This window comes from Pholcus phalangioides, unplaced genomic scaffold (genome assembly GCF_987345545.1).
Source record: "Pholcus phalangioides strain wild (caught in Gottingen) unplaced genomic scaffold, Ppha-v1.0 ptg000018l_1, whole genome shotgun sequence".
Lineage (NCBI taxonomy): Eukaryota > Metazoa > Arthropoda > Arachnida > Araneae > Pholcidae > Pholcus > Pholcus phalangioides.
This window is the reverse complement of record NW_028301611.1, coordinates 2,542,638-2,561,566: the sequence shown is the minus strand read 5'-3', so window position 1 is coordinate 2,561,566 and position 18,929 is coordinate 2,542,638. Positions and strand designations below refer to the sequence as shown.

General features: G+C 38.2%; 1 protein-coding gene across 1 annotated transcript in view; it reads left to right on the top strand.

Moving 5' to 3' along the window:
• Window positions 1–11,913: 11,913 nt before the first annotated feature.
• The window catches only part of LOC149071519 (fanconi-associated nuclease 1-like), a 33,251-nt gene continuing 26,235 nt past the window's right edge, over window positions 11,914–18,929 (top strand). Inside the window, exons 1-2 of the mRNA XM_089247689.1 lie at window positions 11,914–12,829; window positions 16,716–16,856. Of these exons, the coding sequence (XP_089103815.1) occupies window positions 12,193–12,829; window positions 16,716–16,856 (778 nt within the window). The 5' untranslated portion in view covers window positions 11,914–12,192. The remainder of the gene's footprint in view (window positions 12,830–16,715; window positions 16,857–18,929) is intronic.

Below are 18,929 nucleotides of genomic sequence, written 5' to 3'. Positions count from 1 at the left end.
GTATGACGCGCGGCGTAGGTCCAGAGCACAATTTCCGGACAAATTTCCAAATCACTTGGATACGCTCTGTAGGGGGACTTATCACTTGGGAGAATGTTAGTTCCGATTAGTTCCGGTGGAGTAATTATTATAAATCCCAGGGACACTAAATTGCTGCTCGCGAGCTGCTTGCTCCCTGGGGTAAGATGTAGAGTTCAATCACTTACTCACTGGGTCACTCACTCGCTCACGGGCTGACTTGCTTGCTTCGCTTATTGACTCAGTAACTCACTCACTCCCTCTCACTGACTCTAACTCAATCGCTCACTCCCTCGCATCGAACTGTTGTCGGTGATTTTTCCGACGGTGAACTTTCCTAGCGGTGAATTGTTGGTCGGTGAATTTTCCGGACACGGTTTTTGACACAAAAAAAACATGTCTTGGTATGGAACTATCTTGTTCAACATTTCAACATCACTAGGGTCTGCGTAGCTTTTTTTCTTTGTCGGTTGCATTTTGGTGGTGTCACTGTGTGAGTAGAACACCAAATATGCATTCAGCCGCAAAGGGCAAGTTGACCAACGAGATGGTGGAAAGAAATGGGGGTAAAAAAATGCCTATATATAATAAACTTCAAGAACAATATACGTGTGTATACGAAAACGCAGTGTAATGAGAACAAAGCTAATTACTATCGTCACTAGAAATAATGAATGTAAATAGTCTGTTAATCAGGTCCGCTGTGGAAAATGACGGCTTAAATAATGGTTTTAAAAAAAACAATTTAATACACACACACACAGTAATCACGTCGCGGACCGCACAAAATCACCTCACGAGCCGCGTGCGGCCCGCGGTCCAGATGTTGGCCCCTCCTGATATAGATCAAGCAGTGGTAAGTTACCTCGAATCACTGACAAAGGATTTATCTAAACACTCAAAATATATATATATTTTTTTTTATGGGTCTCAAACCCTATAGAGAGAAAATCTTGAGAAAAACCAGAAACAACTGACCTCTCAACATGAAAATCACGAAAAAAGACAGCGATTGTATGCCGTGGATAAACAGAAATAGCCAAAACACCATCCCTTCTCTTACGGATCTTTTCTTCCTCCACCTAAAGATATTTCATATGAAATACAGCCGTATAATTTACTTCAGCACCATCTTCAAAGAAAATCCCATAGATACCTCTCCCCTATCTATCTTCGTGATGGGTTTTCCCCCGTATATTTTCCACATCTTTCCCGCCCGCAAAAGGGCACATAAACGGTTTTGATTATTCCACTGAATCAAAAAAAGACATGTATATACACACACACATATATATTCTCAGCGTCATATCATAAGGATTTTCTTCCAAGAACCATTTTGATGGTGTTTGCAAGTCGTTCAGACAAACATGGGGAACGATCGGTTATTACGTTATAGGATATATAAGGATTCTCTTCTCTCTGTCTCCGTATTTCCTCGAAAACTTCGCCCCTAACCTGATATCATCTAACCATTATCTTAAATCCTTTCCCGAGAGAATCTCCCGGAGGTTTATAATTTTAAAGAAATTTCCAGGGGGGGGGGGGAATATATCCGAAAAGCGTGTGTTGTATGTGTATTCCGTAGAATTAAATTACCTGAACACTTTACTCCGGGGTCTCTGATGTTGTGATATCACGTATATCTATCAGTTTTTTTTAGTGGGAATGAGTTCGAGTGCTGTTCTGGTTTGCTTCGAATTATGTGGAGGTGAAAACTGATTGCCATATCTCAAAATATGGTTCATTTCCTGTGGCAATTGGTCCCACTCGTTCAGCAACGCTGTTTTCATTCCCTGGATGGTTCCCGGAGGGGGTTGCGAGTTGCAATTGCCCTCCCCAGAGCGTCCCAGACATGCTCTATAGGGTTAAGGTCTGGAGATCTGGCTGGCCAATCCATCCGGCGAATATCCTCACTCTCTAGAAAATTGTCGAGCAGAAGAGCTCTATGTGGCCTCTCGTTATCGTCCATTAAAATGAACTCAGGGCCAACTGCACCCCCGAAAAGGCGAACATAGGTGGAACGACACGGTGTTCCAAGACCTCATCCCTTTACCTCACACCAGTCACAGTGCCTCTTTCAATGACATGGAGAGGTGTGCGGCCATCCAACATGATGCCTGCCCAGACCATTAAACCTCCTCCGCCATAATGGTCGATTTCGCGGACATTGGAGGGTAGGTAGCAGGTCCCTGGTTCTTTCCATATGAACGTACGGCGAGAATAGGTGCTTAGGCTGAACCGTTACTCATAAGTGAAGAGAACGGTCGCCCATTGATCCATACTCCAATCTCTATGCACCATGATAAACGGATTCTCCTGTCCGTAGAAGTGAGCGGGACGCAAGCAGCAGGTCTTCTTGCAAACAACCCTCTCATGAAGTCTTTTGGAAACAGTCACCCTTGATACACGGGTTCCTCTGGCTGCATGCAAGTCACGAGAGAGCTGAGAAGCTGTAGTACTCCTGTTACGCCTAGCTATAATCGACAAATGGCGATCTTCTCTAGCCGTCGTGGCTCTTGGACGACCTTGCCCAGGCTTTCTCACGATGGATCCGGTATCCTGGAACTGTTCCCATAAGTTACACACGACGCTGGGCGTTAAATTGAACTCTCTACAAATCTGGACTTGAGATTGGCCTGCTTCTAGCCTCCCCACAATTCGCCACCTCATTCCATTATCTAAACGTTGGTGGTTACTCATTTTTACTGTTACAATTTGAAATTAACGGATTGCTGCAAAATAACACCAAGAAATTCGCCGAGGTGTGCTAGCGAACGAAATGCGTCTTAACTTACGCGCGCTTATAAAGCCTGTTTCTCTACTGGCTCCGCCTACACACACGTGTACGCTTACGTATTTGACGTACAAGATTTGCATTTTTCTCTAGAAGCAGTGGTTTTACATTCAGTTCAGTTCTTTTCAGAAAATTCGATAAAATATGGAAATTCTCTTAATTTATTTCACCAGTGTAGTAAAAGGTGCTTCTAGTTTTTGGCGCACCGAGTAAGATGCCATGAGGCTTTTTTGGATCACATGATATTTCTTCTTTCTTTGAGTGACCATACAAACCGTAAACAAGGTAACCAATATGACGACTACCTGCGCGATTCATGAAAGACACAAATCAAAATTACAGAAACGTAGAAATGAATCGTTTTTTTTTTTGTCTTTTTGACTGGTGCTAGATATTTCTAAAATTTTCTTAAGTTCAAGTTATTGACCCGCCTGTTTTTACTTCAAGAAATGCTTGATTAAAGCTACGGAATTTTTTCAACGTAATTTATGGGCCCATAACTAGTTTCAAAAACATGTATTGATGCAGTTAGATATTATAAGACAATATGGAGACATTAATTTTTATTTTCGAGCTTGAGAAGATATAAATAAAAAGTTCCGGCTAATTATTTTATATCAGGCCATTTTATAAGAAATTTATACTGAGGGGGGGGGGGGGGCACTAGAAAAAAAGGACACTCGGAGCGGAGTAAGCTCCAGTGTGTTCTGTACAAATGACATAGCAGCCGAAAATTTCAAATTTTAATAAAAATATTACTTAATAAAAGTATTAACAAATAAAATTATTAATTATATAAACTCATTAATTAATTACAACCCTCTCTCTCTCTCCCTCTCTGTGTTTATGCAAAACAGGGAGGGCGGCGAAGTACAAACATGAAAAAAAGTGTAGCAAGAAATCTATCAGAAGTTTACAGAGTGAGCTGCAATCAGAAATTATGCACAATGGGGATAATGACACATTGTGTTGGCATTGATTAAAAACAATATAAAAAACATATGCGAGGTAGGAAATTATTACAAGTACAAAAGGAAGCAAGATGACATTGTATAGCAGATGCAGAAAAAAGTTACAGCACTGATTGACCAACCCTGAATTGTGCCCTTTTTTATCTCCAGCTCGTGCTGCTTGAACTAGTATTTCCAGTTTGATTCATACTGGAAGTGCTGCCCTCTAGGTTAGAAATTAAAGACGACTCAAGCGGTGATAGTAAAATTAGAATTCGAGAAGCAGAAATTTTCATTCAGTACTGTTAACTAATTGAGTGGCAAGTTCAGTTCGTTTTTCGAGCATAAGGAAACGTCCGAAACAAAAACCCTAGAATCAAGCAGACGACAATATTCAATAGAGTTCCTTACGAGTGAAGCCCACAAACTGAACTGAACGGCCAGTTCAGTTCTTTCTTCGGGGCATAAGGAAACGTCCAAAACAAATAACCTAGGATAAAGCAGACGACAGCAGAAATTTTCGTTCAGTACGGTTCCCTACGAGCACAGCCCAAAAACTGAACTGAACGGCCAGTTCAGTTCTTTCTTCGGGGCATAAGGAAACGTCCAAAACAAATAACCTAGGATAAAGCAGACGACAGCAGAAATTTTCGTTCAGTACGGTTCCCTACGAGCACAGCCCACAAACTGAACTGAATAGCAAGTTCAGTTATTTCTTCAGGGCACAAGGAGACGTCCAAAACAAAGAACCTATAGTCATTTTGATATTTAGAAGTTCGTCTGCAAGTTCACCAATTCATCGCTAGACAGCTCTCATACACCAATAGATCTCATCAGGGCCGTAGCCGGGGCTATAGCCACTACAATACCCTTATCAAGTCGCCTTAGCCGGGGTTAGGGATCAACTTGTGCCTGTCCTTCACAGTGATGTTGATGTTGATCATGACGTCATTCAAAACCTCATTCTCAGTAAAAACTGAGGGATAAAAGTACCCATAGCCGGTAGGGACCACGAAGGAATGCTTAAAGCGCAAGCGCGAATGGGCGTGATTTCACGCGTGACGTAGGAGCACTTAAACAATAAAGTTAGCATAGGTAGGAGGTTGCTTTAAAATTGGCGTCTAAAATTGGCAAAGTGGCTTAAAAATTGCATTCTGCTTCTATTGCAGATTATTCGCCATTTTTTCGTCTCGTTAAGCTCGTGTTTTCCACATTTTTTCCTATTATATTATTAAAAATCATGGACAAAATGAAGAATATGAAGAGCGTGCATTTTCATCGATCCAAGGGTGAGTTTATTTATTGATAAAGTCGCAAATGAATAAATTTGATGAGCGTGCATTCTAACGCATGCATGAAGGGAGAGCAAGGGAAGCTCATTCTCCTTCCCCAAGACGATCAAAAATTAGATAATGTTTTTGAAGGGGCTCCAGTCCGGAACAATTATTTTTTGTTTTTTTCATGCAATAAATTCACACATAGGGACCCGTGAAAGGTCAAAGCCTAGGGGAACTTCTGTAGGATGTGGGGTAGTGGCTCACAAAAATAAGAACCGGTTGAAATTTTCGAAAATTTGCCTGGTAGGGCCTCAGAAAAATCGCCTGGCTTCTTTCTCAAGATGATCAAAATTAAAAGATTTTCAAATCGAGAGGCTGTGTCCATACATGAAGACAATCATATTTTCTTATGGCAGGGGTGGCAGCTTAGAGTTATTTATGAGAAAAAGGGGGGACAGTTGTAACAGAAACAATTTTCTGTCACAAAAGGGAGGGCAAGTATGCATTTAGGTGCCCCACTATTCTGGAGTACCAGAAACACCTTCGAAATAAGTTTATAAAAATTGCTTCATTATGCTTTGTTTGTAGGGTAATCAACATTTCCAGAGAATGTTCATGGGAATTGATGTATTCCAATGAACGGTGGAATCGTGCATAGTGTCTGCTAATTAATGACCATTTTCTATTATATATATGCATGTTACATATATATATATATATATTTGTCGATTAGTTATTTTTCATGTGTATTGATTTTATTTAGTGTTGCTGAATCGTGTTATTGATTATATTTAGGGTTGCTGAATATTTGTAGGGTGCTGTAGCCTAGGTTGATACTATACTCGCCTAAAGTACCAAAGGATGTGTAGAGGTGTTGCGAGTTCGATACCAGGTTCGTTCTTGTCAGAAACTTTCCTGACATCGGGTGCAGCAGAAATGGCAACATGACCACAGAAAAGAGATTGCTTACCGCAGGGAGCCCCACACCAAGGGGTTAGCGTACCAACTTCTCTGTGAGTATGAAAAAAAGGACAAAATATCTAATGCTGCCGTTCGGAATCTGCAATAAATTATAGGTCCTGGTCTAATTAGCCCTCCTGTGCAGAAAATGACCGTGGTGCGACAAAAATTATCTGAATGTTATAGTATTTATGAACCATATCATTGATATTTTTTTTCAGCACCTTGTATAGCAGTTTTTACCAAGACATTTTTATAATTTAAAACATTTCTATCAGATCTGTGGACAGGTGTTTTTATATTTATGCTTTGACGAAACGTTGAAGGGAAACATCAGCTCTAGCCTGCAGGATTAATAGCTCCAGTAGTTCTCTCTCAGGACATGGGTCTGGGTGGAGAGGCCGCTTGATCATGGACTTTGATGTCAAGACATTTGTTTTACTTGCATCACTGTCTGTCATCCAGCAGCCATTTTCTTGGAACATACATCCTAACATAAAAATAAGTGTAGCCTCTTCCCTACGTTAGTGGCTGATTTCAGGCTACTGCTGGAGCTTCCAACATGAGACTAACGATGTATGTAACAGGAAATAATACCTTTTGACTGTGAATGAGCTAAACCAACTTAGTTATTCATTTTAGTGGAATAAATCAATGTTTCTTTTTTCCTCTTACTATTTTAGTATTCAAAACTATTGATCTATATTTCCTAAATCTGTTTCATTCATTCTATTCTTTTAATTTTATTCTTAACTGGCATTTGACACAAATTTCGTGCAATTTCTGTACTACTTGCTTATTTATATCTGCCATGTATAGAGATGTAAAATTCTCGAGAATAATCTTTTAGGAGGATATTCTCTGGAAGGACTACTATTATAAATAACTTGAGAATATTCTCCCGTTTATTTATAATGTAGTTATATATAATATCCTTGAAACCATTTCTCTTCCCGTCAAGAAGACTGGGAATATTAAAGTTTGAAAGCAGGAAAATGAAACCACTATTGCTGAATTGCACAACTTGCAAAGAAATATGAGCGATAAAGAATTTAAGTGTATGTACATTGAAGAAAACAACAGTTCTGTATCTTAGAATAAAGGTGACTATTGAAGAATAGCTTTCTTCATCAATCACCTTTTGGTTTAGTTTTTTGTTTTCAACTTATTTCTGAAAATTTATCTAATTTTAAAATAATGTTTTAGGGTTTTAATCTTAAGATTTCTAAAATCTTTATAACCAAATTTTTATACACAGAGAATATTCTCGAACTGGAAGTTGTCATTGTGGGGTGATTATGCCAAAAATTGTTTTTTGTTTCAGGCAATAAAAACTGATATATATTTTATAATATAAACAAAACTAGTAAAAACATTATGCATTTTTCTTTTAAATAATAATATCGATTATTCTCCAATTTTTACATCCAGGAGAATATTCTCGCATGTCTAGCCATGTACATTTTTAAAGATTTGTATTTATTCATTGAAAAAATGGGCATTATTTTCCATTATAATTATCTTCTGATTTGCATACTGCTTTCTCTATGTGGTAACATTACTTAATTTTATAACACACCAAATAGTATTTAAATGCTTTTAGAAAAGGGCAAATATACTATTTTATGTATCTTGTAACAATCAGAAATATTGATTTTCAACGCTATTTTAATGGTTTATTTACAGTAGTTAAAACAATTAAGTTAATAATTATAATTCTTTCACACACTTCCCTTCGATTCAAATTGAATACAATTCTTTAATTTAGATGAAAAAAACAATTGGCAGCCCATAATTGAGGTATAATTTTATGGGGAATGACTAGGGTCAAATTAAGTTTGACTTTGCTACACGCCCTTAACTAGTCTGGGGCACTGCCCAGGACCCCGAGCCAAGTGGGTCCCCTACATAAAATTATGCATATATTTTGCTTAGAAATAACCACATTCAAGAAGCCTCCACGAAAAAAAATCTGCTTTGAGAAGGCACGTTACGGTCTTGCCTTGCTGTACATTAATAGAATTATCACAAAAATTAGAAAATTTACCTGGTTTTAATTTATACAAAAATTGCCACGTTTTCAAGACAAGTAAAATTCAATTGGTTGAATGGTCAATGGTTCAAGTGGTCGAATGGTCAATGGTTCAAGTGGTCGAATGGTCAATGGTTCAAGTGGTCGAATGGTCAATGGTTCAATTAGTCGAATGGTCAATTTGACCATTCGACTAATAACCGAAACCCCTAATAAGTCGTTATTTTTATTCAGGCCCTTCCAGCTCTCATAGACAACAATATTATTAAACCCTTGTTTACTCGTCGTTAATTTTGGTTAACTCGTCACTATGAGAAAGTGGAACAGACTATTTTTATGGCTACCAATTAAAAAATAGCTTGTTAACAGCATTGTCATATGCTTAAAAGTCACCATAAAATCCTATATACCCAAACGGAACAGTTTGAAATTTAAACAAAATATCTTTGTTGAAAGAAATTAGACATTCTTTCCCAAGTTGAGGTCTTCTGTTTACTTTTCCCAGCACAGGGCCCCTCCACCAAGTCATACGTGTTCGAGATTACTTTGTGGTTGTATCATGAACTACTTATGAACAAACACAAATTATAAATTTGATGTACATGTAAAATTAATGTGCAATAGAGAGTTCTATTTATGAAGGAAAGCTGCTTATTCTAACAGTTGCTCCGTTAGTCTAAATTAAAAATTACTGGTATAAATCGAAAGTGTACAGTACATTTTACCACAATAATTTAAGTAATAAGAGATAATATTATTTTTTACCTTTTTTTTTTATTTATTCTTTTGCAATGTAAATTTTATTAATATTATTTTGGTTCACACTTTAATAAATGTCATATTAAATATTTTTATACGATTTTCACAACATTGCAAGGTAAAACTGATGGCACTCCGGTTAAGTTGTCACTCCGTTTAAGCAGTCATAATTTTTCGATAACTTGAGGTGACAACTTATCAAGGTTTTACTGTACTTTTACTTTTGAAGTACAACTTTCTTTTGAAGTTTAATGAATTTGTGCAATAAAGTGATAGTCAATTTTATGTTACAAAGAAATTAGTGGAAGCGAGTGATCTGTTGTATTGCATTGCAAATATTTCGTATGAATTCATCTGCATTTTGATTTTCACATTTTTCTAAATTCATTTCTATACGTAAACTTATCTAGAATTAGAGAGCTATATATATATATATATATCCTTCTGTACTATTCTACTGAAGATAAGCAATTACGGGTATGTCTTTCTGTATTTCTTTTAATTGAGTAATTTCAGGCCTTTGTCACATTACAATAACATGCATTACATTGGCTTATGAATTTTGATGCTATTCAAAAGTATTTCAAAAACTTTAAGAACAATTGTCCAAGTTTGAAAGCAAAATAATTAATCCTGAAATAATTCCAAAAATTCATGAACTATGTGGAATAGACAGTCACGTCGCAAGCATCAAATTAATGCCATTTCTGTATGTGAGGTTTTAATATCCTCAAAGAATTTTTTTTGAGAATAGCCTGTGTGAAAGAAGCTATTATACTCTAGAAAAATTCAAATGAATATAAAGATATTTATTGTGTGTGCACTCTGTTCAGGGGCGTAGTCAGGAATGATTTTTGGAGTAGGACGGAAAAGGTTTGGGAGGACGGAGTGTAAGGAATCTCTCTCCACATATAAACTTATGGTTACCATCTCTTAAAAGCATTCCAATCAATTACCTTCTGTGATACTTTACTTTTTTTCCAAAATTTTTTGCAAATGTAGAAGTGCAGATAATAGATTCAATTATACGAGAATGATGAAGATATCTAAGAAAATTATGAACACTAAACAAAAAAAATGTAATGATGAAAATTCAGATGTGTGTGTGTGTGTGTGTGTCGTGAGAATTATTAAAAGTTCAGAATATTTTATGAAAGAAACATTTAATCAAAAATTAATATAAAAAATTTAATTCCAACAATGTTGAACATTTCGAATAAATGAAGAAAATAATTGAAAGCTAATGATAATGTGCCTAGTCATTTTTCTGAGGGCCTACTTGGAAAATTCTAGAAAATTTCACCCATATCTCATTTTTGTGGGGGGCCCTCGTCTCTTGAGGCCCCTGGGCCGTGCCTGCGTGGGCCTATGCCTTCAGACAACACTGAATGACAAATATATTTAGAATTGAATTTTTTACGGTTATGAAAACCCTGAATTTTTTTGAAAAAGTAATTTGTGAAAATCAGTAAAAGCCCTAAATATATGTGAGATGGGGGAGATAAGAAGAATGACACGTAATTGTTTTCACTTCCAAGTTCACTGTCCCATGGCTCCCACAAGGACAGGGCTAAAGCCCGGGATTATTCTTACCAAGTTTTGTTTTTTAACACTATAAATTCGCTATGGAAGGGCCATCAAAGATCTCATCCTAAGGACCTTGCTGCAGGATGTGGGGCACCATGTCAGAAGTAGGGCCTGCTGAAGTAGAGTCCCCAGGGTACAAGAACTCCCTACTTCAGCAGATATACCGTTATCAGCTCCGGCGCGGGGTTATGTGTTTACGTAACGCTATCCTAGAATCCTGAACGGGAAGTTTAATATTTTTGTTTCATATAAATTCACAGGAAAATCAAAGTAGGCTTCGTGAAAAGACTACGATTGGGGATTCCTTCAAACTCCTGGCCTAAACAGTGCCGCCTTAACACGGGCCCCACCCGAGCATGACCCGGGAGCCTCAAGTGTGCAGAGTGCCACATGGTAATCAGATCTCGTAATGATTTCGAAATTAAGCATGCAAATCGGTAAGCAATCGTTTGGGTGGGGGGAACCTAAAAAAAAATCAATTTGTCCAAAGGCCCATGATGAACTTACGACGGGCCTAGGGTTCCATCTGTAGGCTGTGTATGTGTATCATATTTGAGTATGTTATAATGCGTGTGACATTTTTCCATTGCATATTTATAAATCAATAAAAAATTATGGTCTATAAATCTCTTTACAAGCATATTTAAACTCAAAACGGAACTTCTTTTTTTTTCATTTATCAGATCGCTTGATATCATTAGCCTATACATTTTAATCAGGGCTGTAGTGTGCCTTCTCGGGGCAGATGTTCCTTGGGCACCTCTGGAAAGGGTAAATGTGGAACAAATATAAACTTTTGCGGGGCCCCATTCAACTCGGAGCCCAGGGGGAGTATCCCCGTTGCCCCAGCCTAGTTACGGCCCTTATTTTAATCCCGTTTTACGACACTTAATATTTAGCGGCCTGGTGCGGACGCTAACCAGTGCGTCTTAACACATGGGCCCACCCGGGCCTCAAGAGAAGAGAGCCTCACAAAAATGAGATTTGGTTGAAATTTTCTAGAATTTATCTAAAAAACCGCTTGGCCCGGTGGCCCATGATTATGCTCTTAAGACGGCCCTGCCGCTAACTTCACACTTTTGTAAGTTCGGCATTAATGTAATGCAACCATGTTTTCCAAAACAAGGCAATTTGTTTGTTTTCCAAACAACATCAGTGAATAATTTTCGTTGAGATAAGAAATTCACAATACAAAAAATATTTTTTACCACTTCTCTAATATAAATTCCACCAAATGTGTATTTTGATTGGAATGAGGAGATAGATTATTTTATACCGTAAAATACAGAAAATATATATATATATATATATATATGGTCATTTAGTTTTGCTAATCAAGTTTTTGTTTTGAGAAATGGCAACAAAAGATCATCTCTTTCTCCCTTGGCGACGACAGTTCATGCGATAAGCTATTTATTGTGGTAACCTTGACTAGATATAACGCAAAGGATTCTGGGACTGACACCGCGACGTCATAAGGGACGTCACAGAAGAGATCCAAGTTCTGCGCATGCGCTTTGAGTAATATTCCATTCCGTTTCTTGATCCCTAACGTCTTGTTAAAAGTACCCACTTCCAAAGGCATCCTCAAATTTGAATTTAACAGCCGGCAATGTTGTAAACAAACACTTTGAAAGAGGATCATATCTATTTTAACTGTAGCTTCTAGTTTTATTCATTTTTTTAACGATTTATTTCACATTTTGTTTTTGTTTATTCATTACTTGAAGGCTATAGACGATTATATACATTATTCAAATATAGTGCGATGGTGATAATCGTTGTTGCACCGAAAGTGGTGCAGAGTTGAATCATATGACTTTCCATCGCCAACTCCGCCAATCACTGAACATAATCCATAAGAATCTACTAATTCGCAGTATGAGCAGCGCCAAGAAAAGTGGTAGCATATGGAACATGTTGAAAAATCAAGGCAAGGCTCCGTCTAGTGTGAAATGCCCAGCTTGTGAAATGGAAGTACCCAAATTGAAGTTGGACTGGCATCTCGACGTTCAGTGTTCAAGCGCATCGAAGGACTCACATAACCCAGAAGAAAAGGGATTCCCAGATCTTGATGTGTCCAAGATAACCAAGAAGCCTAGTAAAGAGTTCCGCACTGCCCGTTGGTCGCCAAATGTTGGCAACATGATGAAGCGTAAAGCTTCCCGGAAAGATGATACGGAGAACTCTGATGCTGAGAAACGATCAAAGTTTGATGGCCTTGAGAAAAGGGATGCTGATGGGGAAATGACTCGAGATCCTAGTGTTCTCGAGAACGATTTGCACGCCGAGGACAAAGATGGTGATGACCAGCAGCAAATATCTCCGTATTCGCCTTACTACATTGCCAATTTTAAGGAAATCGTTGGATTGGTGTTAGCGGATGTTAATAATGAGCATCTTTTTAATAGTGATGATTTAAGTATTGTCAACAAATTCAATTCTCTTTCAGGTTAGGTTATAGTATTTATTAAACAGAGGATACATATACAGAGCCGGACATTTCTGCGATGCATGGCAGATTTTATAAAGTCTGTGCTTAGTTTATCAAGCAGTCACTGTTATAACCACTGTTCTGGTTATGAGAGTGACTTAGTTTATGCATTTGCGCTTGTCATACATAAACAAATAATTATCACATCGATATAATATTGTGTGCCACAATTTAGCTTTTATTTTGTAATGACCATGGCCTCAACTAGATGGGCAGAACTGGCGCAAGACCAGAAAGTATGCAAATTTCAGCCTCTAACCCAGGTATCCAACCTGTTGCTCACGATAACCATGATGCTTCCCTGGAGTACCAAAGTGTTCACAAGCACTTGATCAACGTTCCAATTAAACATCTTGTTGAAATTGCACTCAAGGATAGAAATAATTGTCATTTCATGCATTCGTATATTAAACTTTCCGTAAAGGGTTTCTCTTTTTTTGACGATGGGTACAGGCAGTCCTTGCAACTGGAAAAAGGTTGAAGACCTCTACTCTGACCTTTCCTTCAACCAAGCACAGATCTATGGAATGCAAATTATTCAATATTGCCCCAGTGGGATAATCCATGAAATTTTCATAATTTTGTATGATAATATTGCATTCAATCCATCTGTTGAAAATTTACCTCTATCAACATTTTTGTTTTTCACAAGTTCAAGGATCAAGAAAACTTTTGACTAAAAATCGGGATGGAGAAAAAAAATGGGGACTGTCCTGGACAAAACGCAGAACGTATGGTCACTGTATTCACAACAATTTGTAAAATCTCCCCTCCCAACAGCAAGCTCTAGATCTGTCCCTGCCTTCAACATTACAAGGGATGCCAAACTGCCTGCTTGCTCCAACTGACCAAGCATCTAGTTGCAGCCCTGGTTATGATGGCTCATGTGAAGGACCAGTGTGGGTGTTTCACTCACTGATGCACCACCCCTTGCAACAAACGCATCATATTCCTTCAACCTTGAACATAACAGAAATATCCCTGGTTCCTCTATGGGGGGGGGGGGGGGGAGCTGCACAAACCTCCGGGAATAACTGGACCCTCTAATATCAACTTTGAATGCATGTGAAAAATAGATTAGTAATCATTCCAAAATTCAAGACATCCACTTGTCAATAACGTGCATGCACTCTCAGATTAAGATATATATAGAATTGACATCACATTGTATTCTGCCGTGCACCAAATGAACGTCCAGCTTCATATATGTATCCACAGTGTATTTATTATATGTAGGGTGCCCATAAACTGATTTCGGTTGTCTTTGGGTATACCCTAGTATATTTAAATATAATAGGAGCTCGATTTGCCACATATATTATTTATCCACAACCTTCAGAGTCATCTGTTATGACCAACGGCGCATTTCTAGATCAGTCAAGTGGCTCAAAGCACATTTCTAGATCACACTAGGTATATTTCTATCAACACATATCCGGATTGCTTCATGTTCCATGGCACATTTCTAGAAACCAGGGGCACTTTTCTAGAGTACTTAAGTGACCCTGCAAAAATTTCTAGACCAATTACTTAAGCTACCTGTTGCAAATTTTCAGATCACTTTAGCATCCTACAACAAGTTTCCAAACCAATGAAGTAGCCTGCATTGTCTGAATGGTTGAGTGCCCTCGATTTACAGCATCTTACATCAGTATATCCAGGGGTCTGTCCAGACTTTTTGCACAGGGTCCTGTTTTTGTGAAAATGTACCTTATTTTTGTGAAAACGTTCAAAATAGCAGTGAAAGTAATACTAATTAAACAGCAACCTCATTTTCCTATTTCATTTCATTATCATTTTCCTAGTTTTTGATGCACTCACAGCTTGTTTGTGTTTCTGGCTATATATATGCTTGTTGACACATCGTGTTGGTGTTGAGTGATCACCAAATTGCACCCCTTGGTCAATCCAGGGTCCCTTATCAAAAAATGTAGAACATATTTTGCAAAGAAAGCCAGATGCAGAAATGCTGTAACATAGCCAACTGTGAAGCTTCTCAAAACGTGCGATGTTCAACAAATTCGGTACTTTTGGACCCATTTTTCTAGCTTCTGTAGATGAAATTTTCTTTAAATCCGGCTCTACCGATGAATTCGTAGCATCTTTCAGCGCTTCCGATAAATCAGCAATGTCTTCCACCGCTTTCGACGAATCGGTAATGTCTTTCGAAGAAACGGAATTGTCTTCCGCCACTTCCGATAAATCGGTCATCTCTTCTGCCGCTTCCGACGAATCGGCAATGTCTTTCGAAGAATCCGATAAATCGGTAATGTATCGCGCCGTTTCCAAGGTTTCGACAGCGTGGTTCGAAACCGATGAAGAAAGCAATGTTTCAGTAATTTTTTCCGGGTTAGCACAATTGGAATTATCTGTATCTGACGTCTTTTTGGTGACGTTTTCAGATCCTCGTTTACAAAACGATGTTATGGAGCTGCATCCCCGAACGTCAGTTGGCCGTATTTTTTAATGTAGTAATCACTATTCCTTGAATTTCCACCTGTTGGTGGTCGACCACGCTTCATATTAAATTTTCAAAAATGAAAGCGCATAATCCAATTCTACAATAAGCATCAACTACACCGATTTTACGACTAACAAGAGGTTGTGATTCAAAGACCATTTGAGGAGAAGTGCAGGGCTAAAGCGTTTGTATAATGGCATAGGTTGTGCGATAAAATATCGGACGCGGTCAATCCGTGGTCAACCAGCGGGATGTCCTAACAAGACTATATAGAAACAAGGAAAGCCCTCTCAAGGTCACGCTCTTTCTCCGATCGCCTTTTCAAGGTCATGTTTTCCGGTATCCAACCAACAACTTCTATAGATAAGATTACTCATCTATGGGAGAGTGGGTGGTGGTGTTGGGCCAACAATGCATGCTTAAAAAAAAAGATCAATGGCTTTCTATTACGACTAGGGTCATAACTGATAAGAATTTTGTCGCACAGCAGTCGCAAAAGTTCGTTTTTTACGACGTAATTTTCATGAAGGGTTCGTTTTCTGGAATTTTATGATGGATCCGTTTATTATCCTCCAAATTTTGTGACACATCCGTTTCTTAGCCCCGGAATTTTGTGAAGGGTCCGTTTCTTAGCCCCGGAATTTTGTGAAGGGTCCGTTTCTTAGCCCCGGAATTTTGTGAAGGATCCGTTTTCTGGACCCAAATTCCGGCTGGACAGACCCCTGATATCAGCATCTTATGTTGCCACAGTGGTGGTCAGCTGAAGTTGGTTCTTTTTTTTTTTTTTTTGGTTCCCAACTTTCATGTGCGAATGCGAGCTGATCTCCCCAATTTAAAAGTCTCGCCACAGAGATCAGATTAACCGGCATACAATGATGCAATTGTTCAGTCATTGCATGGTTAGAAAAATAAGTGGCAGATGAAGCATTACACTGAAATAAACTTCCAAGTCCACAAAACTTACCTGCACATTCCAGCATGTAGTAATTCGTTGGAAATTTCACAGAGGAATATGGACAAGGTGCACATACGGTTTAGTAGCATCTTACACATCTGTATTCATATTCACCTAAAAAAAATTTTTTCATTTTCGACAGACCGTATTTAATTATACTTTCAGAATAATACAGTTAAATCCCCTTTTTAGCGAATACCGTTATAGCGAAAATCTTGTTTTAATGAAAACATTTCTAATCCCCCTAGATAAGTTTACATAGGAACAATGCAAAAAAAAAAAAACACCCAGAATTCCTTCGTAACGAAGCAATTTCTCTGGTTTCTTGTGGTTCATTATAATTGGATTCGACTGTATGTATCTGTATTTGCTGAGTTCTGAAATGACTGTAGTTGTTGTTTTTTTTTTGTTTTTTTTTTCAATTGCAGATTGTGCACAAAAGCTTTATGTGAGACTTTTCCAAAGGAAGTACAAGTGGCTTCGCCCCGTGAGAATCGTCTACCCACAGATTGCCAAAGATTTGACTGGTTATTTGAAGGAACTCACTGATCAGAAGTTTCTTGATTCTGGTAAAGTTAACGTTGTATTTGCTTTTCCGATTTGCAGTCCATGTCTCAATAACACATCAACCACTATACACATTAAATGTTTTCATTGAATTAAACATGGAAGTAAAATGAAAAATTTGTTACTAAGTTAAGATAAATGCATTTGAGAGTAGGCACTAATGTCCAAGCATTCAAGTTGTCTTCAATATGTACATTTATTCACTTTATTTTTGTTCTCTGTTGAGCCAATAGAGGGTGCTAACTTTCCTGATGAAAAGTAAAAATCTTAAGTATCATCGTAATTAAATATAATTTTCATTTCATTTTCATGTCTGATTTATTTGAGAAGCTCTATTAATATTGATCCTCCATCAGTTTTCAATATTATTACACAATCTATGGGTCCACTAATGTTGAGAAATGCCAATTGAGAATTGTTTCCCGCTTAACTAAGATATTGTGTGCGCTGGAATCATTGATATATAATTAAGGTACTGTATTTTCATCATACACAATGGTATCTGGCAGTGTTTCTCTGCTTTCCTGTGGTTCCCAACTTCAAGGCACAAATGCGAGCTGATCTCCCCATTAAAAAGTCTCGCCACAGAGAGCAACAGGCCTACAACGATAAATCATTCAATCATTACACTTCACTCATAGTTAGAAAAACTGGTGGCAGATAGCAGCACTACACATAACAAGCATTACACAAACAAACTTCATGCCAGGTTTCACTACACGCACATTCCAACATGTACCAATTCGATAGAGGTTCCGCAGAGGAATATGGATGAGGTGTATGTCTGGTTTAGTAATAGTAGTGTTTCTTTGCAATGTTCCTGCAGCTTCTGATCCCAAAAATTTGGTACACGAGGTACACAGATAGAGACAAATAATTTGATTGATGATTTTGAATTTTAACAAAAGTAAATTTATTAATAATTTCAACACAAGTTATCTAGGTTGCAGTTAACATTTAAAGACTTCTCGAAGTTCATACCATTCCTCGTGTGCAGGGCCGCAACTACGGTGGTGCAGGCGGGTCTGGTGCCCCGAGCGCTGTACTAGAGGGGGGTGCAAATTTCACTCTTTAATCTCTCCTTCAACATTATGAGGGTGTGCCAAAATGCATGCTTGCCCCGGCTGACCAAGCATCCAGTTGCGGCCCTGCTCCTGTGAGTTGGACGAAATATCACAATATGGTCAGGCAGTTGAAGCTTGATGGCGATACTCAAACAACATGAACCATCACATCACTGACCTTGACGGGAGCAAGCAAGGTCAGGTTCCGACACAAGGCTCTACGTGGCAGGAAGGCACGGCAAAAGCTTTGGCTCTTTCCACCGCGGGTCTATGAATAATGTTATATTCCAGCGTACAGTCTGGTCTGTGACAATGGCATAGGCGGCCCGCTTCATAAGCACAAAATTTTATTATAAAAGAATTCCAGATTTTTTAAATTCTTGATATGCAAAATTATCTGGGGGATTAGAAAAGTTTACATTAAAACAAGGTTTTAGTTGTAGCAGTATTAATTAAAGCGGGAATCGACTGCAATTTATATTAAGAAAATGCTGTGTATTATGAACAAATTCAAATTGCCAAGGGTGACGGTAGCGCATCTGACTCTGTATTGATGAGACATAGTTTGAGATACATGATATTTAATTATAGAGAAGATATTTACAGGTACATATTTAAATTAGATTGAGAAACGACAGAGATGCATCTCGTGTGAGAGCTGAGGCTGATCTGGTGTTCTCACACATATGGCCCTTCGGGCGGGGCATCCAGTCACATGATCATCTTTTGTTTCAGTACAGAATGTACTGAGTTTTGTTCATGTGACCAGAGCATGCTTGGTAAGAGAGCCAATGTGCAACGTATAATAATAATACATATAAGAATATTGAGACTCTACAAAATAAGTATCATTGAAAAACTGAAAATGTATGAAAAAAATCGGAACAATGAAAATTACAGGTATGCCCCATGACACGAGACACAAGTGGTTTGTCAAATTTTTTTACACATTTTACTGGTCCTTGTTTTCACAAAGGTTGAGAAACGCTGGTACATACCAGTACACATTCT